Here is a 27,798-nt window from a genome sequence, read left to right as displayed (position 1 = left end):
GCAGAATAGAATTGCTTAAATTGGTTGTTGATTTCTTTGGTATTGGTGAAGTTAAATCCGCTGCAAAACAGACTTCAGGTATGGTGCTGCTAGCAGCGGACTGTCCAAGCTGGTGAGATAACAACTTGTCATCTTTCTCTCCGTGTTCAGAGAATTTTTGCCTCGACTTAAACAGAAGCTTCTCCGTTTGTTTGGTGGAAAGATTGTCAAATTCCGATTGGTGTAGCAGTCTCTCTTTGTAGAGTTCAGGAGTTGGAGAAGAGGCATATCTGTTGTCCACATCTAGAATGAGTTGAGATTGCTCCGATAAGAGTTTGGTGTGCTGTTTGTTGTCATACTCTGTGTATGAAATCATTTGAAGTTTTAACGACTCCCACACAGTGAGACACATCAGGGGTGCAGTTGATCTGTAAAAAGACAATGTGAGTTGATATGTATTTTTTAAAGGCACTACAGGATAGTAGTAGTGGGTCAAGTCGCCACGCGTGTTGTGACACAGTACTGTCCGGAAAGCGGATATCTACCTGGACAGGGCTATAGTCTGAGAGAATGATGCTGTGATATTGGCTATTAGTTACAAAAGGAAGAATTCTATTGTCCAGCAGGAAAAAGTCAATACTAGATTATGAGCGGTGGACTGGAGAAAAAAGGAGTGTTGTTTAGCAGTGGGATAGCTCCTCCTCCATAGATCAGACAAATTAAAGGATTCTAGAAATGAGTTGATCACTGAACCTGATTTAGAAATGACATTGTTGGGCTTCGGTCTGGATCTGTCTAGACTTGGATGTAATACACAATTGAAATCTCCGCCCAATATCAAATGATGAGAGTTAAGGTCAGGAAGTGTTGCGATGAGGTCAGAGAAAAATTTAGCATTATAATAACCTGTGTGCTAAACAATTTCTCCAACACTATGATATATCTGCCATTAATATCTGAAATTATTTTGGAGGAGACAAACAGGGTGCCTTTTCTGATAAGGATGGTTGCCCCTCTGGCCTTATTTTTTAAATTTAACTAGGCAAGTCAGTTAAGAACAAATTCTAATTTACAATGACGGCTTAGGAACAGTGGGTTAACTGCCTTGTTCAGGGGCAGAACAACAGATTTTTACCTTGTCAGCTCGGGGACTCAATCTAGCTACCTTTACGTTACTGGACCAACGCTCTAACCACTAGGCTACCTGCCGCCTTAGCGCCAAAGTTGGAGTGAAATATTTGGTCTACACATCCTCTCTTTAGTATATCATGGTCGCTGGACCGGAGATGGGTCTCTTGGAGAAAAACGATGTCTGGACTTAAGATGAGTATACACTCGGCTACGCTTGACCACCTGGTTAATTCCTTTCATGTTCCAGCTGCTAAAGCATGTGGAGCCTAGAGTATGTGAATTAGCCATAGTCATAGTAATCATAGTCATAGTAATCATAGTCATAGTAATCATAGTCATAGTAATCATAGTCATAGTAATCATAGTCATAGTAATCAGAAATTAATGTTAGTACAATCACATGGCCAGTGTGCTGAAAGGTTAGAATAACAAAATATAAAGAAAAGAAAAACAGAGTGGTTGAAAATGAGTTTTAATGACTCCAACTCCAACCTATGTAAACTTCAAACGAGTTTTAACCTCTTTAGCGCTAGGGGTCAGAATTTTTTTTTTCATAACCTTTACTTGATAACCATCCCGGATCCGGGATCATCCTCATCAAAAAAGCTGACTAGCATAGCCTAGCCTAACGGGACAGGGATATCATATAATATAATTTTCATGAAATCACAAGTCCAATACAGCAAATGAAAGATAAACATCTTGTGAATCCAGCCATCATTTCCGATTTTTAAAATGTTTTACAGCGAAAACACAATATGTATTTATATTAGCTAACCACAATAGCCAAACACACAACGGCATATTTTCACCATGTTTCCACCGCATAGGTAGCTTTCACAAAACCCACAAATAGAGATATAATGAATCACTAACCTTGAACAACTTCATCAGATGACAGTCTTATAACATCATGTTATACAATACATTTATGTTTTGTTCGAAAATGTGCATATTTAGAGCTACAAATACTGGTTTTACATTGCAGCCACCATCACAAATAGCACCAAAGCAGCCAGAATAATTACAGAGAGCAACGTGAAATACATAAATACTCATCATAAAACATTTATGAAAAATACATGGTGTACAGCAAATGAAAGATAAACATCTTGTGAATCCAGCCAATATTTCCGATTTTTTAAGTGTTTTACAGCGAAAACACAATATATATTTCTATTAGCTCACTACAATAGCCAAACACACAATGCCATTTACTCCCCGCCAAAATAGCTTTCACAAAACCGACAAAATAGAGATAAAATGAATCACTAACCTTGAACAACTTCATCAGATGACAGTCTTATAACATCATGTTATACAATACATTTATGTTTTGTTCGAAAATGTGCATATTTAGAGCTGCAAATCGTGGTTATACATTGTGAATACGTAGCAACAATTCACCAAAATCTACGGAGATATTTTGGACAGTCACCTAATCTAATCAAAGAACTCATCATAAACTTTACTACAAAATACATGTTGTACAGCAAATGAAAGATACACTGGTTCTTAATGCAACCCGCTGTGTTAGATTTAAAAAAATAACTTTACTACAACATACAAAATGCATTATTGTGAGACAGCGCTCACCTATTCTCCGCCGAGTTGGAGTCAACATATACGAAATACGAAATAACATCATAAATTGTGTCTTACTTTTGCTGAGCTTCCATCAGAATGTTGTGCAAGGAGTCCTATTTCCAGAATAAATCGTTGTTTGGTTTTAGAATGTCCATTTCTTCTGTCGAATTAGCAACCTTGGCTAGCATTGTGGCGCGAACATGCCCATCATCTCTTGGCGCAAAGAATGGAAAATTCCAAAAGTCCCAATAAACGTTGAATAAACTGATCAAACTCGGTTGAAAAATCCTACTTTATGATGTTTTTGTCATATGTATCAAATAAAATCAGAGCCGGAGCAATTCGCTGTGTATACCGAACGCTTTTCAGAAGACAATGTCGAGGTCCCCCGCGCGCCGTCGAAAACAAACAAAATACCGGACCTGTCACTCCAAAAACTCTTATTCGGCCTCACATCAAGCTAGACACCCCATTCAACCTTCTACTGCCTGTTGACATCTAGTGGAAGGCGTATGAAGTGCATACATATCGATAAATAAAAGCCAGTTGAATAGGCAGGCCCTGAAACAGAGCCTCGTTTCCAGATTTTTCACTTCCTGTATGGAAGTTTGCTGCCGAATGAGTTCTGTTTTACTCACAGATATAATTCAAACAGTTTTAGAAACTTCTGAGTGTTTTCTATCCAATAGTAATAATAATATGCATATTGTATGATCTAGAACAGAGTACGAGGCCGTTTAATTTGGGCACGATTTTTTCCAAAGTGAAAACAGCGCCCCCCTATTCATAAAAAGTTAAAATAACGTTCCCAAGGTAAACTGACATTTTCTCTGGCCCAGATCGTAGAATATGCATATAATTTACAGATTAGGATAGAAAACACTCCAAAGTTTCCAAAACTGTCAAAATATTGTCTGTGAGTATAACAATACTTATTCTGCAGGCGAAAACCTGAGAAAATCTAACCCGGACGTGATATATTTAAAAAGAAATCTGTGTTTCCTGGCCCGTCTATCCTCCATTTAAAGGGGTATCAACCAGATTCATTTTCCAATGGCTTCCTCAGGCTGTGACCAGGCTTTAGACATAGTTTCAGGCTTTTATTTTGAAAAATGAGCGAGATGTTTCAAAAGTAGTCAGGTGTCCTCTGAATAGTTCCTGCGCGCGAGAGAGGGGCTCCCCATTTTCCTTTTCTCTCTTAAAGAATAGGTTATGGTCCGGTTTAAATATTATCGATTATGTTTGTTAAAAACAACCTGAGGATTGATTATAAAAAACATTTGACATGTTTCTACGACCATTATGGATACTTTTTGAAATTTGTCGAACGGAACAAGGCTTTGGTTTTCTAAACATAATGCGCAACCCAATGCGTTTTTTTGTGATAAAAGTCATATTTATCGAACAAAAAGAACATTTGTTGTGTAACTGGGAGTCTCGTGAGTGCAAACATCCGAAGATTATCAAAGGTAAGCGATTAATTTGATTGCTTTTCTGACTTTCGTGACCATGCTAATTTGGGGCTAGCTGTTGTAGCATTGATTGATACACTCACAAAAGCTTAAATTTCTTTCACTGTAAAGCATATTTTCAAAATCTGACACGATAGGTGGATTAACAACAAGCTAAGCTGTGTTTTGGTATATTTCACTTGTGATTGCATGATTATAAATATTTTTTGTAATATTTATGCATTTGGCGCCCTGCAATTCTAGCGGTTGTTTAGGAAAGTGATCCCGTAAAAGGGATCCGTAGCGCAGTGAAGTTAACTTACTTGTATCCCATAGTCCTGCTTACAAGCAAAAACTAAAGCAGGGAGTACCAGTGCCTCGCTCAATATGGAAGTAGTCAGATGACGCAGATGCTAGCATTAGTAGCACAGACTGGAATATGTTCCATGATTCATCCAATGACATTGAGGAGTATACCACCTCAGTCACCGGCTTCATCAATAAGTGCATCAACGGAGCGCCAAAGTCTAGGACCAAAAGGCTCCTTAACAGCTTCTTCCTCAAGCCATAAGATTGCTGAACAATTAATCAAATGGCCACTCGGACTGTTTACATTTACACCCCCCCCCCCCTTGTTTTTATAATGCTGCTACTCGTTGTTTATTATCTATGCATGATCACTTTACCCATACCTACATGTACAAATTACCTCGCCTAACCTGTGCCCCCTCACATTGACTCGGTACCGGTACCCCCTGTATATAACCTCGTTATAATTATTTTATTGTGTTACTTTATTATTATTTAAACTTTTAATTTTTTGTAAATATTTTCTTAAGGGCTTGTAAGTAAGCATTTCACGGTAAAGTCTACACCTGTTGTATTTGGCGCATGTGACAAATAACATTTGATTTGATCAGATGATACGGTGTCCCGTCAAGTGGAATAGGCACCTTCTAAAGTAAACAATCCCAGAGCCCCTCTCTTGTAATCTTATCAATTTTACCTGTTGCATTGACATATGATCTTGTGACATCTACTAGTCAAAATATAAAATCTGCTGTTTAATAAATCTGCTAGAAAATTCTGTGCAGGCTAGCTTATCAGCTCAATATTCGGTACAAAAAACATTTACTTGGATCTACTTCAATTCTGGACACAGTTCCACGTAATGGAAACAGATTGTTTTAGATGACAATACCTTCTTGCTTAAATCCCTGGTGCTACCAAAACTATAGATTTGAGTAATAATAATGGCAAATGGTCAAAAACATCTCTTAATTATTCACACTGTGTCCTTTACAGCCTGTTTGAGTTCATTGAGTACTGGCGGCTATCTATTTGTCTACAGGAAACTTCTCTAACCCAAACAATGCTCAATCCCTCTGTTCATCATGTGACCTTGTATTAAAACATTTATTTATTCAAGTTACAAAGACATTGCATTATTAGAGTGCTATCTGAAAGCCACTAATATTACCATTCACTTTGTTAAGTTCACTAGTCTCCATATGTTTCCTTAAACTAGGACTCAAGACCCTCTCAATCACTACTGCTAATACACACAGATCACTCTCATACAATGTTCTGCTTTCACCCCTATTGTATGGTTTAAAACAAAACAAACATGATAACTTTTTCCATATTGGAAGGCATTGTTATCATTTTAGTCTACCCTAACAATGCTACTTTTAATATTTATTATCAATTTCTGTTGAATATTCACTTTCTACTTCACACTTATTAAATGTCTACTATTTTTAAGATGAACATGTAATGTGCAAATGTATAAAATGCACCGGTCAATTCAGAAGGGAAGAGAAAACATTTCTGTGATCAACTTTCACTATAACTGGGCTGGCACTGTCTATTAGTCCCTATAGATGGGCTGGCACTGTCTATCAGTCCCTTATAGATGGGCTGGCACTGTCTATCAGTCCCCTATAGATGGGCTGGCAGGTAGCCTAGTGGTTAGAGCATTGGACTTGTTGCAAGATCAAATCCCCGAGCTGACAAGGTAATAATCTGTCATTCTGCCCCTGAACAAGGCAGTTAACCCACTGTTCCAAGGCCGTCATTGTAAATAAGAATTTGTTCTTAACTGACTTGCCTAGTTAAATAAAGGTTAAATAAAAAAAAAATAGATGGCGTGCTCTGCCCACAATAAGTCTCTACCTAGCAAGTTAAACTCTAGTACCCATTATACATTCATACATTGTTACTTTATCAAATCTAGTAACCCATTATGCTATTAATTTCTCTTAATACTTCTTACAACACTTACGTACGTCTATGTGTACACACATACATATATACACTACCGTTCAAAAGTTTGGGGTCACTTAGAAATGCATTTTTTTGTCCATTAAAATAACATCAAATTGATCAGAAATATAGTGTAGACATTGTTAATGTTGTAAATGACTATTGTAGCTGGATTGTTTTGCGGTGTTTTGCTGGTACTATTTAATGAAGCTGCCAGTTGAGGACTTGTGAGGCGTCTGTTTCTCAAACTAGACACTCTAATGTACTTGTCCTCTTGCTCAGTTGTGCACTGGGGCCTCCCAATCCTCTTTCTATTCTAATTAGAGCCAGTTTACACTGTTCTGTGAAGGGAGTAGTACACAGCATTGTATAAGATCTTCAGTTTCTTGGCAATTTCTCACATGGAATAGCCTTAATTTCTCAGAACAAGAATAGACTGACGAGTTTCAGAATAAATTTATTTGTTTCTGGCCATTTTGAGCCTGTAATCGAATCCACAAATGCTGATGCTCCAGATACTCAACTAGTGAAAAGAAGGCCAGTTTATTGCTTCTTTTATCAGAACAACAGTTTTCAGCTGTGCTAACATAATTGCAAAAGGGTTTTCTAATGATCAATTAGCCTTTTAAAATGATAAACTTGGATTAGCTAACACAACGTGCCATTGGAACACAGGAGTGATGGTTGCTGATAATGGGCCTCTGTACACCTATGTAGATATTCCATTAAAAATCAGCCGTTTCCAGCTACAATAGTCATTTATAACATTAACAATGTCTACACTGTATTTCTGATCAATTTCCACTCGTTCAATTTGCAAAGAAAGGAATCTATGAAAATATAACCCTAAACGTTGTTTCAAACAGTCAAATCATGTTCGTATTCATTCCTCAGAGATCCTACAACATAACCAGACTTCACTATATCATTAGGGGTGTAGTATATCCTATAGGACACCAAATTTGGTCAGAGAGCGACGCCTTCATGGTACGCCGATGACACGAGCGGTCTTCACTTGATCGACTGTAAGCACCAATCTGGGTCAAACAAAGCTAGGTAGATAGCCAATGAGCCCGTGTCTGTCGCAAAATGTAGCTGCTAACCTTGTGCAACAGCAAGCCTTTTCCTTTTGGACAAAAATTATAAAAATATGGAGAGTTATGAAGTTATGAAAACTGGGTGTTTTGCAAATGTCTAACTTATAATATGGCTACTAATACTGGAAAAGCTAAATCAAAGTCCAAGTATACAGATTTCTAAACCATATGGTCTAAACCATATGACCCAGATGGTTTTTTGGGGTCACGTTTAAGGAGCTCCTTTAGCACCTCGGATTCAGTGACCGCCTGCAGGGAGAAACTTTGTAGCGGGGCAGGGGGAAAAGAGGGAGGAGCGTCGGGGCTAGTCGCATTAGAAGGGGTGGGAGATGAGTAAATGTTGTACGGGCAAGGAGGCATGGCTGGGTCAAATAGGAATCCTGACTTAATGAAGTGGTGATTAAAGAGCTCAGCCATGTGCTTCTTGTCAGTAACAACCACATCATCATGCTTAAGCGACATAACACAACCGAATATAATACCATATTATAGTAGGCCTATAATGCTACTGTTACACCAAAACACAGGAGGTTGGTGGCACCTTAATTGGGGAGAACGGGCTCGTGGTAACAACTGGTGTAGAAAACGTGGAATGGTAACAGATACAGTGCATTCGTTAAGTATTCAGACCCCTTGACTTTTCCCACATTTTGTTACGTTACAGTCTTATTCTAAAATTGATTAAATTGTTTGTCATCTGCCTTTTACTGAGGAGTGGCTTCCGTCTGGCCACTCTACCATAAAGGTCTGATTGATGGAATGTTGCAGAGATGGTTGTCCTGGAAGTTTCTCCCATCTCCACAGAGGAACTCTGGAGCTCTGTCTGAGTGACCATCGGGTTCTTGATCACCTCCATGACCAAGGCTCTTCTCTGATGTCTCAGTTTGGCTGGGCAGCCAGCTCTAGGAAGAGTCTTGGTGGTTCCAAACTTCTTCCATTTAAGAATCATGTGTGTTCTTGGGGACCTTCAATGCTTTAGAAATGTTTTGGTACCCTTCCCCAGATCTGTGCCTCGACACAATCCTGTCTCGGAGCTCTACAGACAATTCCTTGGTTTCTGTTCTGACATGCACTGTCAATTGTGGGACCTTATATAGACAGGTGTTTGCCTTTCCAAATCATGTCCAATCAATTGAATTTACCACAGGTGAACTTCACAATTATCACAACACGTACAGTAGGTTGTAATATTTAAAAAATGTCTGGCATGGCTTCCCCAGTGATTTTACCCACGCAACACTACTGTTTTTATAGCATCCAAAATATTTTTTACAGTTGAGGAGTGCCAAGATGGCTTCAATACAGCGTGGTAGAGAACAGCAACCACCACTGCCAGGAGGACACGGAGGGACATGGCGGAATGGCCAGTGCCCAGGAACTTCTGACTTATTATAGTCAACCTCCACATCCCTCTCTTTGTCTCGGTTTTTCTAATTCAAACTGTATTGAAGCGTGGTGGCGTCAATACAGCGCCCGCTGTCAGTCATCCAGGGTGTATACACATCATTGGTCCCAACCCACGTTTTGACAACTGAATGGGAACATGCCTGCCTGCCCTCCCTACCATTTGAGTGATGCCAAATACATTTTATTGACAACTAAGATATGTGCTAACTGTGAATAAGTCCTTCAAGTGCAGCATAGCGATCTAGCAGTGATTCACATTTCTTGCTAGCTAACAACTGCACCTCTAGCTGTACCCACGCGTGAGTGAACCTAAAAGGAACTTCAGGGAGATAGCCCATACTAGTCACCTCCACATCATGCTCTCACAGACGCCATAATGGGCAGATACAATGTTGCATCCTCTAACTATCTCCATGATATTTATAGTGAGCTGCTGCCCCGTAGCTGTCATGCTGCAGTACTGCATGGGCTGACACAGGATAACACGCCCTCAAGACCAGCCAACATTGTTTTAGAGAATTTGGCAGTACATCCAACCGGCCTCACAACTGCAGACTATGTGTAACCACACCAGCCCAGGACCTCCACACCTGGCTTCTTGCTTACCAGTGGGTGGACCTGGCTCCCAAGTGGGTGAACCTATGCCCTTCTATGGCAGCACCTCTGCCTCGTCATGTGAAATCCATAGATTAGGGCCTAATTTATTTATTTTCATTGACTGATTTCCTTCTATGAACTGTAACTCAGTAAAATTTGTTGCATATTTTTTTCAGTATATTTGTTCAACGAATCGTTGAACTCGTACTCATTGGTCCTCACTCTATAATAAGTCAGAAGTTCCTGGGCACTGGTCATTCCTCCATGTCCTCCTGGCAGTGGTGGTTGCTGTTCTCCATCTGTCCCCGGTAACGTTAACCCGGGCTGGGGACAGGACAGAGGGGACTCCCGGTCCATCTTACGTGGCCGCAGTCTACGAGCATCAGGTGATTCTGAACCCAGAGCCGCACGTGCCTCTGTCTCGGGCCGCGGCGCTCGAGCACATGATGAGGAACTGAAGGTCCAAGAGGAGCAGGCCGCGCGGCCAGCGGAACAGGTAGGTACACCTTGTTCCTTCAGAAACAACCTCCACATCCCTCTCTCTCTTTGTCTCGGTCTTTCTAATTCAAAAGGATTCATTGGCATGGAAAGTGTTATACATTGCCAAAGCAAACATAGACACTCTCTCTGACTCTCTCTTCCAGGGGGCTCAGATCATAGTATTTCCAGAGGGCGGTATCCATGGGTTCAACTTCAGTCGTCTGTCCATCTCTGGTTACCTAGAGACCATCCCTGACCCACTGACGGAGGACTGGAACCCCTGTACACAGCCTGACAGACACAATAACACTGAGGTATACGCACGCACGTGCACACACCTTTACTTACCACTGTGGATCCATGTCTAATGTCATCAATGTTAATGTGTGTTCTGCCCTGTTCTCTCTCAGGTCCTCCAGAGTTTGAGCTGCATGGCTCGACGTCACCAACTATACCTGGTGGCCAACATGCCTGACCTCCAGCCCTGCCCTCTGACCTCTCACCCCACCTGCCCCCCCGACGGGCGCTGGCAGTTCAACACAGATGTAGTCTTCAGGTTGGTGGTAAATGGGTTGTTTCACTTTTAAACACGTTTCTTGATCCTGTGAGAAAATAATTGTTACGCACGCCTCTAAGAAGAGGGAAACTGCTACAACTCAACTCCCCGTGAAGTGAAAGAGGTATGGGACTGTAGGTGCGAGTAAGGATGACAAAAGGCAGAGAATTTACCGTTTACTAGGAATTTATTCCTTCACACGGTAATATGGGGAAAAGGGGCTGGATGGAACCAAAGCAAAGAAAGTAAATGTCAAAGCCCCCTCTCCTATCTTACCTGCCTACCCACTACTTACCTAATTTAGCACCACCTGGTGCCCTAACCAAAATACAGGGGGTGGCCCGCCCAGGTCTTACCTAGTGTGCCTATACAGTGAATATACTACGGGTATATGTATGCCCGCGGGCCTCTTGCCTAAGCACTCCCTAGGTGCCTTCCCCTTCCCCGCTGGGAACAAATGAAACAGAATATTAAACAATTTCACAAACAAACTGAGAAACACAGGACATCAAATAAGCTCTATTTGACTGAGCAACAAACTAACACAGAACATACCAAAGCTGCTCCCTGCAACAACTAACACAGGTAATAACCCACAGCCATCAGCCTTCTCTCTCAGCAATCATCTCAGGATATTACAATCAATCTCTCCGCAATCATCTCTCAGCAATGATCTCCCTTCTGAACAGAACACTGGCTTTTATATAGCTTCAGAAGAGTCTAATCGGTTACAGCTGTAACTTGACGAGGGGGCGGGGTCAGCTCCAATCATCAATGGGGCTGACCAATCAGCTGCTTGGGGAGAATTCAGGAAGCCATCTCCTGAAACACACACACTCAAATACAAACTACAACACAGATACAACACAGAAACTGGGGAAAGTAACAATAATGCATTGTACAGGGAGCACTACAGGTACTCTAAACCTCCAGAGGTTCTCTTGGAATAGGGGAATTGATTTGCATTGATTTCCAAAAGCTTTTTAGTTATACAGGAGGGACTTGGAATTATGTTTTTGCTTTTCATCCTAAGCGCACCCTACCAGCATCCATTCTCTATAGGACTTTATTTTATTTGCATAATAATTGTAATACTTTTACAAAAGGATTTGGGTTATATAGATGAAAATACATTTGGTTTTCCCATTCACTGCAGGTCTGATGGTTCCCTGGTGGCTCGCTACCACAAACAAAACCTGTTCTTCGAAAAGGAATTCGATACCCCGCCCAGACTAGAGGTGGTGACCTTTGACACGCCGTTCGCCGGACAGAGGCAATTAGTTTGAAGGTATGCCTTGAAATACATCCACAGGAACACCTCCAATTGACTCAAATGAAAGGCACAGTCAACTTAGTGAATGTAAACTTCTGACCAAATGGGATAGTGACACAGTGAATTCTATTGTTGGAAAAATTACGTGTCATGCACAAAGTAGATGTCCTAACCGACTTGCCAAAGCTATAGTTTGTTAACAAGAAATTTGTGGAGTGGTTGAAAAACAAGTTTTAATGACTCCAATCTAAGTGTATGTAAACTTCTGACTTCAAATGTAGTTGAATCCATCATGACCGTTCCCTAAAATATAGTTTAATCCATCATGACCGTTCCCTAAAATATAGTTGAATCGATCATGACCGTTCCCTAAAATATAGTTGAATCCATCATGACCGTTCCCTATAATATAGTTGAATCCATCATGACCGTTCCCTATAATATAGTTGAATCCATCATGACCGTTCCCTATAATATAGTTGAATCCATCATGACCGTTCCCTATAATATAGTTGAATCCATCATGACCGTTCCCTATAATATAGTTGAATCCATCATGACCGTTCCCTATAATATAGTTGAATCCATCATGACCGTTCCCTATAATATAGTTGAATCCATCATGACCGTTCCCTAAAATATAGTTGAATCCATCATGACCGTTCCCTATAATATAGTTGAATCCATCATGACCGTTCCCTATAATATAGTTGAATCCACCATGACCGTTCCCTATAATATAGTTGAATACATCATGACCGTTCCCTAAAATATAGTTGAATACATCATGACCGTTCCCTATAATATAGTTGAATCCATCATGACCGTTCCCTATAATATAGTTGAATCGATCATGACCGTTCCCTAAAATATAGTTGAATCCATCATGACCGTTCCCTATAATATAGTTGAATCCATCATGACCGTTCCCTAAAATATAGTTGAATCCATCATGACCGTTCCCTATAATATAGTTGAATCCATCATGACCGTTCCCTATAATATAGTTGAATCGATCATGACCGTTCCCTAAAATATAGTTGAATCCATCATGACCGTTCCCTATAATATAGTTGAATACATCATGACCGTTCCCTATAATATAGTTGAATACATCATGACCGTTCCCTAAAATATAGTTGAATCGATCATGACCGTTCCCTAAAATATAGTTGAATCCATCATGACCGTTCCCTATAATATAGTTGAATCCATCATGACCGTTCCCTAAAATATAGTTGAATCCATCATGACCGTTCCCTAAAATATAGTTGAATCCATCATGACCGTTCCCTATAATATAGTTGAATCCATCATGACCGTTCCCTATAATATAGTTGAATCCACCATGACCGTTCCCTATAATATAGTTGAATCCACCATGACCGTTCCCTATAATATAGTTGAATACATCATGACCGTTCCCTAAAATATAGTTGAATACATCATGACCGTTCCCTATAATATAGTTGAATCGATCATGACCGTTCCCTATAATATAGTTGAATCGATCATGACCGTTCCCTAAAATATAGTTGAATCCATCATGACCGTTCCCTAAAATATAGTTGAATCCATCATGACCGTTCCCTAAAATATAGTTGAATCCATCATGACCGTTCCCTATAATATAGTTGAATCGATCATGACCGTTCCCTAAAATATAGTTGAATCCATCATGACCGTTCCCTATAATATAGTTGAATCCATCATGACCGTTCCCTATAATATAGTTGAATCCATCATGACCGTTCCCTATAATATAGTTGAATCCATCATGACCGTTCCCTATAATATAGTTGAATCCATCATGACCGTTCCCTATAATATAGTTGAATCCATCATGACCGTTCCCTATAATATAGTTGAATCCATCATGACCGTTCCCTATAATATAGTTGAATCCATCATGACCGTTCCCTATAATATAGTTGAATCCATCATGACCGTTCCCTATAATATAGTTGAATCCATCATGACCGTTCCCTATAATATAGTTGAATCCATCATGACCGTTCCCTATAATATAGTTGAATCCATCATGACCGTTCCCTATAATATAGTTGAATCCATCATGACCGTTCCCTATAATATAGTTGAATCCATCATGACCGTTCCCTAAAATATAGTTTAATACATCATGACCGTTCCCTAAAATATAGTTGAATCGATCATGACCGTTCCCTATAATATAGTTGAATCCATCATGACCGTTCCCTATAATATAGTTGAATCCATCATGACCGTTCCCTATAATATAGTTGAATCCATCATGACCGTTCCCTATAATATAGTTGAATCCATCATGACCGTTCCCTATAATATAGTTGAATCCATCATGACCGTTCCCTATAATATAGTTGAATCCATCATGACCGTTCCCTATAATATAGTTGAATCCATCATGACCGTTCCCTATAATATAGTTGAATCCATCATGACCGTTCCCTATAATATAGTTGAATCCATCATGACCGTTCCCTATAATATAGTTGAATCCATCATGACCGTTCCCTATAATATAGTTGAATCCATCATGACCGTTCCCTATAATATAGTTGAATCCATCATGACCGTTCCCTATAATATAGTTGAATCCATCATGACCGTTCCCTATAATATAGTTGAATCCATCATGACCGTTCCCTATAATATAGTTGAATCCATCATGACCGTTCCCTATAATATAGTTGAATCCATCATGACCGTTCCCTATAATATAGTTGAATCCATCATGACCGTTCCCTATAATATAGTTGAATCGATCATGACCGTTCCCTATAATATAGTTGAATACATCATGACCGTTCCCTATAATATAGTTGAATACATCATGACCGTTCCCTAAAATATAGTTGAATCGATCATGACCGTTCCCTAAAATATAGTTGAATCCATCATGACCGTTCCCTATAATATAGTTGAATCCATCATGACCGTTCCCTATAATATAGTTGAATCCATCATGACCGTTCCCTAAAATATAGTTGAATCCATCATGACCGTTCCCTATAATATAGTTGAATCCATCATGACCGTTCCCTATAATATAGTTGAATCCACCATGACCGTTCCCTATAATGTAGTTGAATACATCATGACCGTTCCCTAAAATATAGTTGAATACATCATGACCGTTCCCTATAATATAGTTGAATCGATCATGACCGTTCCCTATAATATAGTTGAATCGATCATGACCGTTCCCTAAAATATAGTTGAATCCATCATGACCGTTCCCTATAATATAGTTGAATCCATCATGACCGTTCCCTAAAATATAGTTGAATCCATCATGACCGTTCCCTATAATATAGTTGAATCCATCATGACCGTTCCCTATAATATAGTTGAATCGATCATGACCGTTCCCTAAAATATAGTTGAATCCATCATGACCGTTCCCTATAATATAGTTGAATACATCATGACCGTTCCCTATAATATAGTTGAATCCATCATGACCGTTCCCTAAAATATAGTTGAATCCATCATGACCGTTCCCTATAATATAGTTGAATCCATCATGACCGTTCCCTATAATATAGTTGAATCCATCATGACCGTTCCCTATAATATAGTTGAATCCATCATGACCGTTCCCTATAATATAGTTGAATCCATCATGACCGTTCCCTATAATATAGTTGAATCCATCATGACCGTTCCCTATAATATAGTTGAATCCATCATGACCGTTCCCTATAATATAGTTGAATCCATCATGACCGTTCCCTATAATATAGTTGAATCCATCATGACCGTTCCCTATAATATAGTTGAATCCATCATGACCGTTCCCTAAAATATAGTTGAATCCATCATGACCGTTCCCTATAATATAGTTGAATCCATCATGACCGTTCCCTATAATATAGTTGAATCCATCATGACCGTTCCCTATAATATAGTTGAATCCATCATGACCGTTCCCTATAATATAGTTGAATCCATCATGACCGTTCCCTATAATATAGTTGAATCCATCATGACCGTTCCCTATAATATAGTTGAATCCATCATGACCGTTCCCTATAATATAGTTGAATCCATCATGACCGTTCCCTATAATATAGTTGAATCCATCATGACCGTTCCCTATAATATAGTTGAATCCATCATGACCGTTCCCTATAATATAGTTGAATCCATCATGACCGTTCCCTATAATATAGTTGAATCCATCATGACCGTTCCCTATAATATAGTTGAATCCATCATGACCGTTCCCTATAATATAGTTGAATCCATCATGACCGTTCCCTATAATATAGTTGAATCCATCATGACCGTTCCCTATAATATAGTTGAATCCATCATGACCGTTCCCTATAATATAGTTGAATCCATCATGACCGTTCCCTATAATATAGTTGAATCCATCATGACCGTTCCCTATAATATAGTTGAATCCATCATGACCGTTCCCTATAATATAGTTGAATCCATCATGACCGTTCCCTAAAATATAGTTGAATCCATCATGACCGTTCCCTATAATATAGTTGAATCCATCATGACCGTTCCCTATAATATAGTTGAATCCATCATGACCGTTCCCTATAATATAGTTGAATCCATCATGACCGTTCCCTATAATATAGTTGAATCCATCATGACCGTTCCCTATAATATAGTTGAATCCATCATGACCGTTCCCTATAATATAGTTGAATCCATCATGACCGTTCCCTATAATATAGTTGAATCCATCATGACCGTTCCCTATAATATAGTTGAATCCATCATGACCGTTCCCTATAATATAGTTGAATCCATCATGACCGTTCCCTATAATATAGTTGAATCCATCATGACCGTTCCCTATAATATAGTTGAATACATAATGCCACCTAGTGCTCTACATGACACCCTTGGTCCTGAAGTGTGCACTACTAAAAGCATTGGCTTGGTTTAGGCATTTCCTTACAAATTTTTGAAGGAAAGTGAACACTTCAGAAGGAGAGATTGGGACGCACCCTCTATTCCTTACGTAGTGCATACATGTGCTTCATCTATTCCCACCATAATTTGGAGAACTCAAGCATTTCAAAATAATCAATCATTGTTTTATTCGTTATCAGTCATTATTAAGAACATTGCACCATATTTTGTCTTTAGACTTCTCTCCCCTGGAAAAGGCAACATTTCACACATGCACACTTACGTTTCTTTTCTCAGGTAGTGTAGAAACATTCAGGGTGTGAAGTGTTAAGACTGACGGTACCTTAGTGACTGAGGCCTTACTAACTCCTCTCCTGGAGGAATCAACTCTATGAATCAGACAGTAGTAACTAGTAACATAACTCTTCTGTGAGATTCAGCATTGACGCCGCATTAGGTAAACAGTGATAAGTTCTGTCTCTGTTTGTCCATTATAATAAATTAAACTTAACTAGAATAAAACTAGTCTGGGTACTAGTCCGTTTAGCTATCATTCCACTCCTGCCATGCTAAACAGCTTTGGCATATGAATAAAAGAATACAAGTAGTGGAATATTCACTAAACACACTGGTACCCAGGCTAGAACAGACTGGTACCCAGGCTAGAAGAAAATCTCTAAAGGAAGAGATCTGGAGATGCAGAAGAAATTAGAGATGTAAAGTCTGTTGGTCCGTTTCGCTAGGATTGTCCCTCTGCTCTCTCCATACGTACAGCCCCAGCCCTTTCATTGTCATAGGGCAGATGTTTGGTAGCAAGAACCAATCCTAGAGGACCGGAGCTACCCACCCTTGCCACCCAGTCCAGAAGACGCCAGTCCTCATTTTACTTTAGTATTAAACCTCTTCTTGGTAAGGGACGAGAGGACAGAATGTAGTGGAGTGAGTGGTTCAGAGAGTGGAGTCCTAAAATGCCAAAGAGGAGGTGGTATATCCAAGGTAGGCGTGTCTTCAGTAGGTCTCAGAATCAGAGTCGTTAAACTCATTATCGTCGTCGGGGGAAACGCAGAGTAGGCGGTCCTGCCTGCAGTAGGAGGTGTGGTCAGTCCTTAGAGGGGGAGGGGACTCAAATGCTACTCCTTTTGATTGGTGATTGGAGTAGTGATTGACAGATTGAAGCGTTGCCATCGTGACACGAGGGGAAGCAGGAAGTGTTGCTATGGAGACCAGGGGAGAGGTGGGCAGCATGGAGTTAAGAATGAGAGCGAGACAGTCGGCTACATCTCTGTTAGGTGCACAGGACAGGGCTGGAGTATAACCTAGGGGGAGAGAGAGAAAGAGGGTGTGTGTGAATGTGTGTGCAGGGCAGGCCCCCATTAGGCGGCAGATTGACGAGGGCGCCATTATCCAAGGTAAACTGACCAATACACACCTCCAACAACATAACACCTCACATAATTCTGCCCCAAAACAATGAAAACTTCCCATCCAGTGGCATATGGGCTATTAAAGGAAGTGCTGATGCAGGGCCATGATAAGCAGTACCCACTTTGCCAAAGGCAGGGCGCAAAATATGTATCTTGCCCATGCCCATTGCGTCTCCCCATGGTGCGGTTGGAGACGCTGCGCCAACAATGCTCTGTCAATGTCATCTAACATATATCATGTAGGCTAGTCCAGGGTTTCCCAACCCTCTCCTCGGCCCCCCAGACGTTTCACATTTTTGTTTTAACCCTAAACTGGCACACCCGATTCAATTAGTCAAAGGCTTGATGATTAGTTGATTAAATGAATCAGGTTTTCCAGTTTAGGGTTAAAACAAAAATGTCTGGAGTGGCCTGAAGAGAGGGTTGGGAAACCCTGGCTAAGCCTATATGGTAGAAATAACATATAGCCTCTGTGGCCTTTTCTGTAGCCTACAGGCAGACCAAATTTATAGCAGTGTGCCCACTCTGGTATTGGCATGTGCGCTCTAGCCAACAGCTCACGGGCACAGTGCGGGTATATCCTACATGATGAGATTAGACACAGTGCGGGTATATCCTACATGATGAGATTAGACACAGTGCGGGTATATCCTACATGATGAGATTAGACACAGTGCGGGTATAGCCTACATGATGAGATTAGACACAGTGCGGGTATAGCCTACATGATGAGATTAGACACAGTGCGGGTATATTCTACATGATGAGATTAGACACAGTGCGGGTATATCCTACATGATGAGATTAGACACAGTGCGGGTATATCCTACATGATGAGATTAGACACAGTGCGGGTATATCCTACATGATGAGATTAGACACAGTGCGAGTATATCCTACATGATGAGATTAGACACAGTGCGGGTATATCCTACATGATGAGATTAGACACAGTGCGGGTATATCCTACATGATGAGATTAGACACAGTGCGGGTATATCCTACATGATGAGATTAGACACAGTGCGGGTATATCCTACATGATTACATTATTATAGACAAAAGAGCGAAATTATTTTTATTTGTCAAATGGGAGCCAAGCATCGATGATCATGTCACAAAGAATAAGACCCTTAATATTTATTGGAAAGGAGCGTCAAACTCATCACCTTGCACTTTCACCGGCCTATGTGGGAGGACCACACAACCTGTCATCGCTTGACTCCAAGTTTACATCGATATGATGGGTTATTATAGCAATATTTGTGCCTAGAGTTTCTGCCAATATTTATCACATAATTCATTTTACCGACACAAAAAGACCCCACCTTGTCTAGGGCATTTTGTTTTGTCGACATTTGGAAAGTTTACTGACATATTTTCTGTTTCCATCGGGCCTGACATGTCATTTTTTTAAATCCAAGATGGTACTTTACACGCATAAAAAGGTTGGCTGGAAACATGATTTGTGAGGAACTATTATCGTTCACAATGGATAAAAAAATAAAAAGACTTGACTTACTGTGGTGGTGATTTACAGCTGCAATATGTAACTTTTTGGGCAACCACCAAATTCACATAAAGGTAAGTTATAGATCTATCGTTCTTCATTGAAAGCAAGTCTAAGAAGCGGTAGATATTTTCTGTGTGCTATTTCTACGCTTCCCATTCTTAAATGTAGTTTTTGCATCTTTAACTTTCAGTTTTCTACACCAGCTTCAAACAGCTGAAAATACATATTCTTGGTTATGAAAAACATATACACTGCTCAAAAAAATAAAGGGAACACTAAAATAAAACATCCTAGATCTGAATGAATGAAATATTCTTATTAAATACTTTTTTCTTTACATAGTTGAATGTGCTGACAACAAAATCACACAAAAATGATCAATGGAAATCAAATTTATCAACTCATGGAGGTCTGGATTTGGAGTCACACAAAATTAAAGTGGAAAACCACACTATAGGCTGATCCAACTTTGATGTAATGTCCTTAAAACAAGTCAAAATGAGGCTCAGTAGTGTGTGTGGCCTCCACGTGTCTGTATGACCTCCCTACAATGCCTGGGCATGCTCCTGCTGAGGTGGCGGATGGTCTCCTGAGGGATCTCCTCCCAGACCTGGACTAAAGCATCCGCCAACTCCTGGACAGTCTGTGGTGCAACGTGGCGTTGGTGGATGGAGCGAGACATGATGTCCCAGATGTGCTCAATTGGATTCAGGTCTGGGGAACGGGCGGGCCAGTCCATAGCATCAATGCCTTCCTCTTGCAGGAACTGCTGACACACTCCAGCCACATGAGGTCTAGCATTGTCTTGCATTAGGAGGAACCCAGGGTCAACCGCACCAGCATAGGGTCTCACAAGGGGTCTGAGGATCTCATCTCGGTACCTAATGGCAGTCAGGCTACCTCTGGCGAGCACATGGAGGGCTGTGCGGCCCCCCAAAGAAATGCCACCCCACACCATGACTGACCCACCGCCAAACCGGTCATGCTGGAGGATGTTGCAGGCAGCAGAACGTTCTCCACGGCGTCTCCAGACTCTGTCACATGTGCTCAGTGTGAACCTGCTTTCATCTGTGAAGAGCACAGGGCGCCAGTGGCGAATTTGCCAATCTTGGTGTTCTCTGGCAAATGCCAAACGTCCTGCACGGTGTTGGGCTGTAAGCACAACCCCCACCTGTGGACGTCGGGCCCTCATACCACCCTCATAGAGTCTGTTTCTGACCGTTTGAGCAGACACATGCACATTTGTGGCCTGCTGGAGGTCATTTTGCAGGGCTCTGGCAGTGCTCCACCTGCTCCTCCTTGCACAAAGGCGGAGGTAGCGGTCCTGCTGCTGGGTTGTTGCCCTCCTACGGCCTCCTCCACGTCTCCGGATGTACTGGCCTGTCTCCTGGTAGCGCCTCCATGCTCTGGACACTACGCTGACAGACACAGCAAACCTTTTTGCCACAGCTCGCATTGATGTGCCATCCTGGATGAGCTGCACTACCTGAGCCACTTGTGTGGGTTGTAGACTCCGTCTCATGCTACCACTAGAGTGAAAGCACCGCCAGCATTCAAAAGTGACCAAAACATCAGCCAGGAAGCATAGGATCTGAGAAGTGGTCTGTGGTCACCACCTGCAGAACCACTCCTTTATTGGGGGTGTCTTGCTAATTGCCTATAATTTCCACCTTTTGTCTATTCCATTTGCACAACAGCATGTGAAATTTATTGTCAATCAGTGTTGCTTCCTAAGTGGACAGTTTGATTTCACAGAAGTGTGATTGACTTGGAGTTACATTGTGTTGTTTAAGTGTTCCCTTTATTTTTTTGAGCAGTGTATTTCACAACGGTTTAGCTGGTACAATGATTCTTGTTTTGTCACAAACAGAAATTAGGCAAACTATTTGAATTTTAGCAACAAGGAAACAGCAGAGACATTTCTGCATAGTGCAGCTTTAAGACAAAAAATCTGACATCCCCAAAAGGGCACTTTACTGCAGCAGGCCAGGTAAGGTCAATTCAGAAAACGTGGGACATCAAATAAACTGGGACAGCTTAATCTGACATGTTTATTTCTTGTTCTGAAAATCAAAACTATTGTTACTAAGCCCTTGCAGAGAAATCACATTACTTCATTGATGTGACAGAAGGTGGCAGAGCAATCTTCAAACAGGGTGCTCACCCTCAAAGCACATAGATCAGTGACATAGCCTTTTTCCCTGTTTCGATGTTAAAGCTATAAAACTCATAAATAATCCACTGTGTAAAAATTGTGATGTATGTGCATTCTATGAACTGGTGCAACAAAATAAGTTGCCAATCTAATGTTTATATTTTGTACATTTCTGAAATCCTCAAGATGTTTCCTAATCACACAAAATGGAATTATCATTGGGGTACAATTAGGACTGTCCCAGTTTATCTAACCTGCTGTCCTAGTTTATCAAATGCAAACTGAAAATATGGTTTTGGTTCAGCGTACACAAATGGGTGTGTCATGCAGTCTGTAAATATCATAAACATTTGTCATTTTTGTGTGATTAGGAAACATCTTGAGGATTTCAGAAATGTATCACGTGTTGGGCTAATGTTGGATAAATTTCGAAACAGGTTACAGAAGAGGGAAATGCAAAAAGTGTCCCACGTATTCCCAATTCCCCCCTATTATGCGTGCTCAGGCATGCGCAATAATTGTCGGGAGACAGGTGAGTACATTCTGGAGAGACTCGCCTACATCTTCGCTACACACCCCTCCCCTTCCTCTTCTCAACATTTCACATTTTTATTAAAGAAATTATATTTCAGATCCTTGTCACCAACAGCTGCAACTCAATAATCAGCTAGGTCTATCTGCTGCCCAAATTAGCCTGCCTTTCCAACTAGGCATAGGTTCGCCCGCTGGTGATTTGAAATAATACGCAGCAATTTTGTTAAAGAAGCTAATGATCCTCTGGCTAAGTGATGATCTCTGGTGAAGTATTTTATTTATTTAAGTAGACGAGTAATTATATTATTTTGGCAAATGTATAAAAATGTACTTTAGGGGAAGTTTAGCGGTAGCTGATTTTCAGAGTTTGAACAGCAAAAATTATTAGTCTTAAGTCTTTGTCAGGTATCAGGACTATAAAGCCAATGCAACTGCATGTTTTACAAATGGTAAGCTACCACATGGATGGGCATTCATAAAAGTGCATTGTGGGCCGACACTGAAGGCCAGAGTTCCCCAACTGACGGCCCAGGGGGCCGAATTTGATCCGCGGGTGATTTTATTTGGCCCCCCAAGTTCTGAGCATTTTTTATTTTGGAAATCTGTTCCAAAGTATAACACATAAGAGAGAGATATGTGATCATTAACACATGTAAGCAAGGTGTCACGACTTCTGTCGAAGTCGGTTCCTCTCCTTGTTCGGGGCGGTGTTCGGCGGTCGACGTCACCGGTCTTCTAGCCATCGCCGATCCATTTAGCATTTCCATTTGTTTTGTCTGGTTTTCCCACACACCTGGTTTTCATTCCCTCATTAAGTGTTGTGTATTTCACCCTCTGTTCCCCCCATGTCTTTGTGTGGTATTGTTTGTTTGTAAGTGCTTGTGCACATGTTGACTGGTGCGTGTCGGGTTTTGTTCCCAAGTTGTTATTTTCTTGATGCCGTTGGTTTTGGAATTAAACTGCTCCGGCTATTACCTAGTTCTGCTCTCCTGCGTCTGACTTCCCTGCCACCAGTTACGCAAGGTTTGAAATTATTGTGTCTAATAAAATCTATCTGTTTGGGCTTCTTGCGGTCAATTTACAATTTACAAATGATTTGTAATTATGTTCCGGCCCCCTGACCATCCGCTCAAGACAATAATCGGGCCGTGGCTGAATCTAGTTGATGAACCCTTCTGTAGCCTAGGCTACTATTCTACTTTGCAGGGATAAGAGGGTTGCAATTTTTTGGTGTCTCGCCTTGCGCAGCATACTGGCCAGGACCAGGCCTGTGTGTGAGTATGCTTGCATGTCAGTATGTGTGCTTGTATGAGAGTTTGAGGGTGTGTGTGTGACAGTATTATGATACTGACCGTTCTCATCCACCGCTAGAACACTGGCTCCTTTCCCCAGCAGCTCCTGAACTACTACGGTCAGACCATTCCTAGCTGCTACATGGAGGGGCCTGAGGCCGCGAGAGAGAGGAGAAAGAGGGAGAGAGAGACACACACACCTGCAGAGTGAAGTCATACTAGCCTAATAACATGCTAACTAATAACACTGTATGTTGGGTTGTGGTGTGTTCCATTTCCGAAAATCATTTGGGGTACGTACGTCTGGAGAGAAGTGTTGGTGCAGTTGATAAAGTTTCTGTCTGATATCTTCTCTAGTATCAACAACGCACTGGTCTCATGGCCCTGATGGTGAGAGAAAGATGGAGGAGAGAGGGATAGAGAGAGGGTAAAACATTTAACAAACAGTAATTTGATTAACAATATATGGTGCATGTGTGAGTATTACCTTGCTACAGGCCAGGTGAAGAGCTGTGTTCTTGTTAGTATCCTGTAGTGTGAGGTCTGCCTTAGCACTGCTCACCAACACCTCTATATGAGAGAGAGAGACACCAGAAGAGGTAAGGAGTGAGGGATAGGTAGAGGGGAGGAGAAGGGTAGAGAGTGTGTACTGACCCACAGCATTGGTCTGTCCGTTGTGCGCTGCCATCATCAGCGGCGTGGTCCGTGTGTGTGTGTCGGAGGTGTTCGCCTGAGCTCCGTGACTCAACAACAAGGACACACACTCCACGTGGTCCGAGAATGCTGCTGCATGGAGGGGAGACCTACAAAGGGTGACAACAGTCACTGTTACACACACTACCTCATGTTCTGCGAGTCTGTGTAGGGGCGGACCTCCCAACACCCCCCCAAAAAACTAAGTCGGGTCTCAACTTAGGACTCGTGCCCATGGGCTCTGACATCCAGGGGGCCCACATTGATTTTATTTACTCTCACTAACATTTACATTTAAGTCATTTAGCAGACGCTCTTATCCAGAGCGACTTACAAATTGGTGCATTCACCTTATGATATCTAAGATATCATATTAACATGGTCATGGCAAAATTTGGAAAATTTGGAAAATTTGCTTAGGGCCATGTGAAATTTGCTTAGGGCCATGTGTGTGTGTTTAATCATTTGTGTGTAATTAAACACTACTGGACAGTTTATTAGGTACACCATCCCATTCTCAAAAATGGATCGCTCCTACAGACAGTGAGTCACATGGCCTTGGCTTGCTATATAAAGCAGGCAGACAGGCATCCAGTTACTGTATGATTGAATGTTAGAATTGGGCAAAACAAGTGACTGAAGCGACTTTGAGCGTGGTATGATCGTCGGTGCTAGGCGCACCGTATCCAGTACCTCAGAAACAGCCCTCCTAGGCTTTTCATGCACGACAGTGTCTATCGTTTACCGAGAATGGTGCAACAAAAAAAACAAAAAACATCCAGTCAGCTGCAGTCCTGTGGGTGAAAACAGCTCGTTGATGAGAGAGGTCGAAGGAGAATGGCAAGAGTCGTACAAGCTAACAGGCGGGCCACAAACTGACAAATAACAGTGCAGTACAACAGTGGTGTGCTGAACGGCATCTCGGAACAAACAATTTGTCGATCCTTGTCATGGATGGGCTATTGCAGCAGACGACCACACCGGGTTCCACTCCTATCAGCTAAAAACAAGAAGAAGCAACTTCAGTTGGCACACAATCACCAACACTGGACAATTGAGGACTGGAAAAACATTGCCTGGTCCGACGAATCCCGGGCCCTGTTGCGTCTCGCTAATGGCAAAGTTAGGATTTGTCCATGGACCCATCCTGCCTAATACAGGCTGGTGGCGGTGGTGTGGGGAATGTTTTCCTGGCACACGTTAGGTCCCTTGATACCAATAACTGAGCAAGGAACGTTTCCGACAACTTGTAGAATCCATGCCCGAAGAAGTCAGACTGTTCTGGAGGCAAAGGTGGGTCCGAGCCAGTACTAGATGGGTGTACCTAATAAACGGTCCAGTGAGTGTATATATGTGTGTAATAATGTGTCTCACCTGCCCTTGGTGTCTGTAGTGTTGACTATAGCAGAACCCAGAGAGTTGATCAACATCTCAGCGACTCCCTCGTTGTCATTCATACTGAAACAAGCAGAGAGGAAACACTTTCTTTCTCCTTCAGGGGGAAGATCAGCTTTAATATTGCAGATAGATTGAGGCTTCTATCAATGTCATTGGCTGCATCATTTCCAATCACACTTTTACACTCATTTAATATTTTATTTACATCCCGATGTAACACAAATGACACCTTTTATGTGATCATATATTTATTTAGGTGGTCATAGACATACTAGGACCTGTGAATCTCAGCACACGAGTGACTGACTGGGTTCGAACCCTCAATACTGTGTTAGCACCCTGAGCTTAAGCCTAGGCATTAGTTGTGAGAGTTGAGGCTTACACGGCACAGTGCAGAGGGCTGAAGTGGTTTCCCTGTGTCTTCTTGAACACTTCCTGTTCCAACAACAACTCTACACACCCATCATAACCTGGAGCGAGAGAGCGCGAGACAGACAAACAGTCAAGAGCAAATCACCGTATTGTCTACATATAATTCTAGTTTATCATTCATTCAGATCAGTTAACCAACATTAATCTGATGATTCTCTAACGCTGTGTGTACATGTGTTTACCATTGTAGCAGGCCCAGTGCAGCGGTGTGTATCCGTGGTTGTCGGTAAGAAGTGTGTGTGTGTGCAAGGCATTAGCAGCCTGTAGTAGTGCTCCCAGCACCCCAGTGTGTCCGCAAGCTGCTGCCAGGTGTAGCGGAGAGCGCCCTGCCCGGTCACAAACACACAAACTCGCCCCGCGCTGCAACAACGCCTCCACACACTCCTCATGACCCGACACCGCCTGGAGAAACAAAACAGATCATTAAAAGTGTGTGTGTGTTCTTGTGTTAAAACTATTTAATCAATTTTAGAGTAAGGCTGTAACGTAACTAAATGTGGAAAAAGTCAAGGGGTCTGAATACTTTCCAAATGCACTGTATGTGTATATGGTGTGTGTGTGTGTGTTTGCGTTTGTGCTTGTGTGTATGGTGTGTGTATGTGAATATATATTGTGTGTGTGTGTTAAACTGTATAGGGACTAGGGAGTTTGTGTGTCTCACCCCGCGGTGTAGTGCAGTCCTGCCCCAGTGGTCTTTAGCCTCTACGTCAGCTCCTCTACTCAGTAGAGAATACACACTCTCTGTGTGTCCGCTCAGTACCGCCAGCATCAGAGGGGTCCTACACACACACACAATCAATATATTTACCAATCACTCAATCCATCATTGATTAATCAGGCAAATCTAAAAGTTAGCTAGCTCACACAGTCAATACATTAGTCTCTCACACACACTTACTGTCCGTTGGCGTCTTGTACATCTACAGAGTTGTGTGTGTCTGTGTTGTTGATGAGGAGACGGAGACAGTCAGAGTGGCCGTTCATCGCTGCAGGAGGAGACACACACTCAGGGTTAGGGAAAAAGATAGGTATGCAATGTGTGTGTAGTCATTGCGCGCCTGCTGGCGCTGTGGCACGCCTGCTGGCTCTCATATACATATAATACCTGCAGCATGTAAGGCTGTCCTCTTCAGTGTATAATCCTTGGTGTGTGTGTGAGCTCCGTGGTGCAGTAACAGTGACACACACTCCTGGTGGCCCCTGGAACAGGCTAGGGAGAGCGGGGTCCGGCCCTCAGGAGTCCGAATGTCCACCTCCAACAGACCGGCAGCCAACACCTCCAACACGCCACAGTGACCATGGTACGCCTGGGGAACACACACCAATCAATACAAATCTATATGTTTTTCACAGTGACCATGGTACGCCTGGGGAACACACACCAATCAATACAAATCTATATGTTTTTCACAGTGACCATGGTACGCCTGGGGAACACACACCAATCAATACAAATCTATATGTTTTTCACAGTGACCATGGTACGCCTGGGGAACACACACCAATCAATACAAATCTATATGTTTTTCACAGTGACCATGGTACGCCTGGGGAACACACACCAATCAATAGAAATATATATGTTTATCACAGTGACCATGGTACGCCTGGGGAACACACACCAATCAATACAAATCTATATGTTTTTCA

The 27,798-nt window shown here is 41.6% G+C and overlaps 2 protein-coding genes across 2 annotated transcripts in view; one reads left to right on the top strand and one right to left on the bottom strand.

Moving 5' to 3' along the window:
- The first annotated feature begins 80 nt into the window (after nucleotides 1-80).
- Nucleotides 81-11,836, top strand: LOC120022053 (biotinidase-like). The gene is made up of 5 exons (XM_038965847.1): nucleotides 81-112; nucleotides 9,794-10,010; nucleotides 10,159-10,308; nucleotides 10,405-10,550; nucleotides 11,707-11,836. The coding sequence occupies exons 1-5, from the start codon at nucleotides 81-83 to the stop codon at nucleotides 11,834-11,836; spliced, it is 675 nt and encodes a 224-aa protein (XP_038821775.1).
- Nucleotides 11,837-16,870: 5,034 nt separating this feature from the next.
- LOC120022147 (serine/threonine-protein phosphatase 6 regulatory ankyrin repeat subunit A-like) overlaps nucleotides 16,871-27,798 on the bottom strand; it is a 47,757-nt gene continuing 36,829 nt past the window's right edge. Inside the window, exons 18-28 of the mRNA XM_038966004.1 lie at nucleotides 27,254-27,455; nucleotides 27,047-27,134; nucleotides 26,810-26,927; nucleotides 26,331-26,550; nucleotides 26,099-26,186; nucleotides 25,693-25,776; nucleotides 24,280-24,428; nucleotides 24,113-24,195; nucleotides 23,927-24,009; nucleotides 23,686-23,777; nucleotides 16,871-18,023 (exon numbers count right to left, since the gene is read on the bottom strand). Of these exons, the coding sequence (XP_038821932.1) occupies nucleotides 17,716-18,023; nucleotides 23,686-23,777; nucleotides 23,927-24,009; nucleotides 24,113-24,195; nucleotides 24,280-24,428; nucleotides 25,693-25,776; nucleotides 26,099-26,186; nucleotides 26,331-26,550; nucleotides 26,810-26,927; nucleotides 27,047-27,134; nucleotides 27,254-27,455 (1,515 nt within the window). The 3' untranslated portion in view covers nucleotides 16,871-17,715. The remainder of the gene's footprint in view (nucleotides 18,024-23,685; nucleotides 23,778-23,926; nucleotides 24,010-24,112; nucleotides 24,196-24,279; nucleotides 24,429-25,692; nucleotides 25,777-26,098; nucleotides 26,187-26,330; nucleotides 26,551-26,809; nucleotides 26,928-27,046; nucleotides 27,135-27,253; nucleotides 27,456-27,798) is intronic.

This window comes from Salvelinus namaycush, chromosome 27 (assembly GCF_016432855.1).
Source record: "Salvelinus namaycush isolate Seneca chromosome 27, SaNama_1.0, whole genome shotgun sequence".
NCBI lineage: Eukaryota > Metazoa > Chordata > Actinopteri > Salmoniformes > Salmonidae > Salvelinus > Salvelinus namaycush.
This window is presented reverse-complemented; position numbering and strand designations above follow the sequence as displayed.

Excerpts from the sequence above, each read along its gene's own strand:
- LOC120022053 (XM_038965847.1), top strand. The coding sequence starts at position 81 with ATGGTGCTGCTAGCAGCGGACTGTCCAAGCTG. Across the intron at positions 113-9,793 it reads GCAGCGGACTGTCCAAGCTG|TGGTGGTTGCTGTTCTCCAT; the intron begins GTGAGATAACAA and ends TCCTCCTGGCAG. Across the intron at positions 10,011-10,158 it reads CCGCGCGGCCAGCGGAACAG|GGGGCTCAGATCATAGTATT; the intron begins GTAGGTACACCT and ends TCTCTCTTCCAG.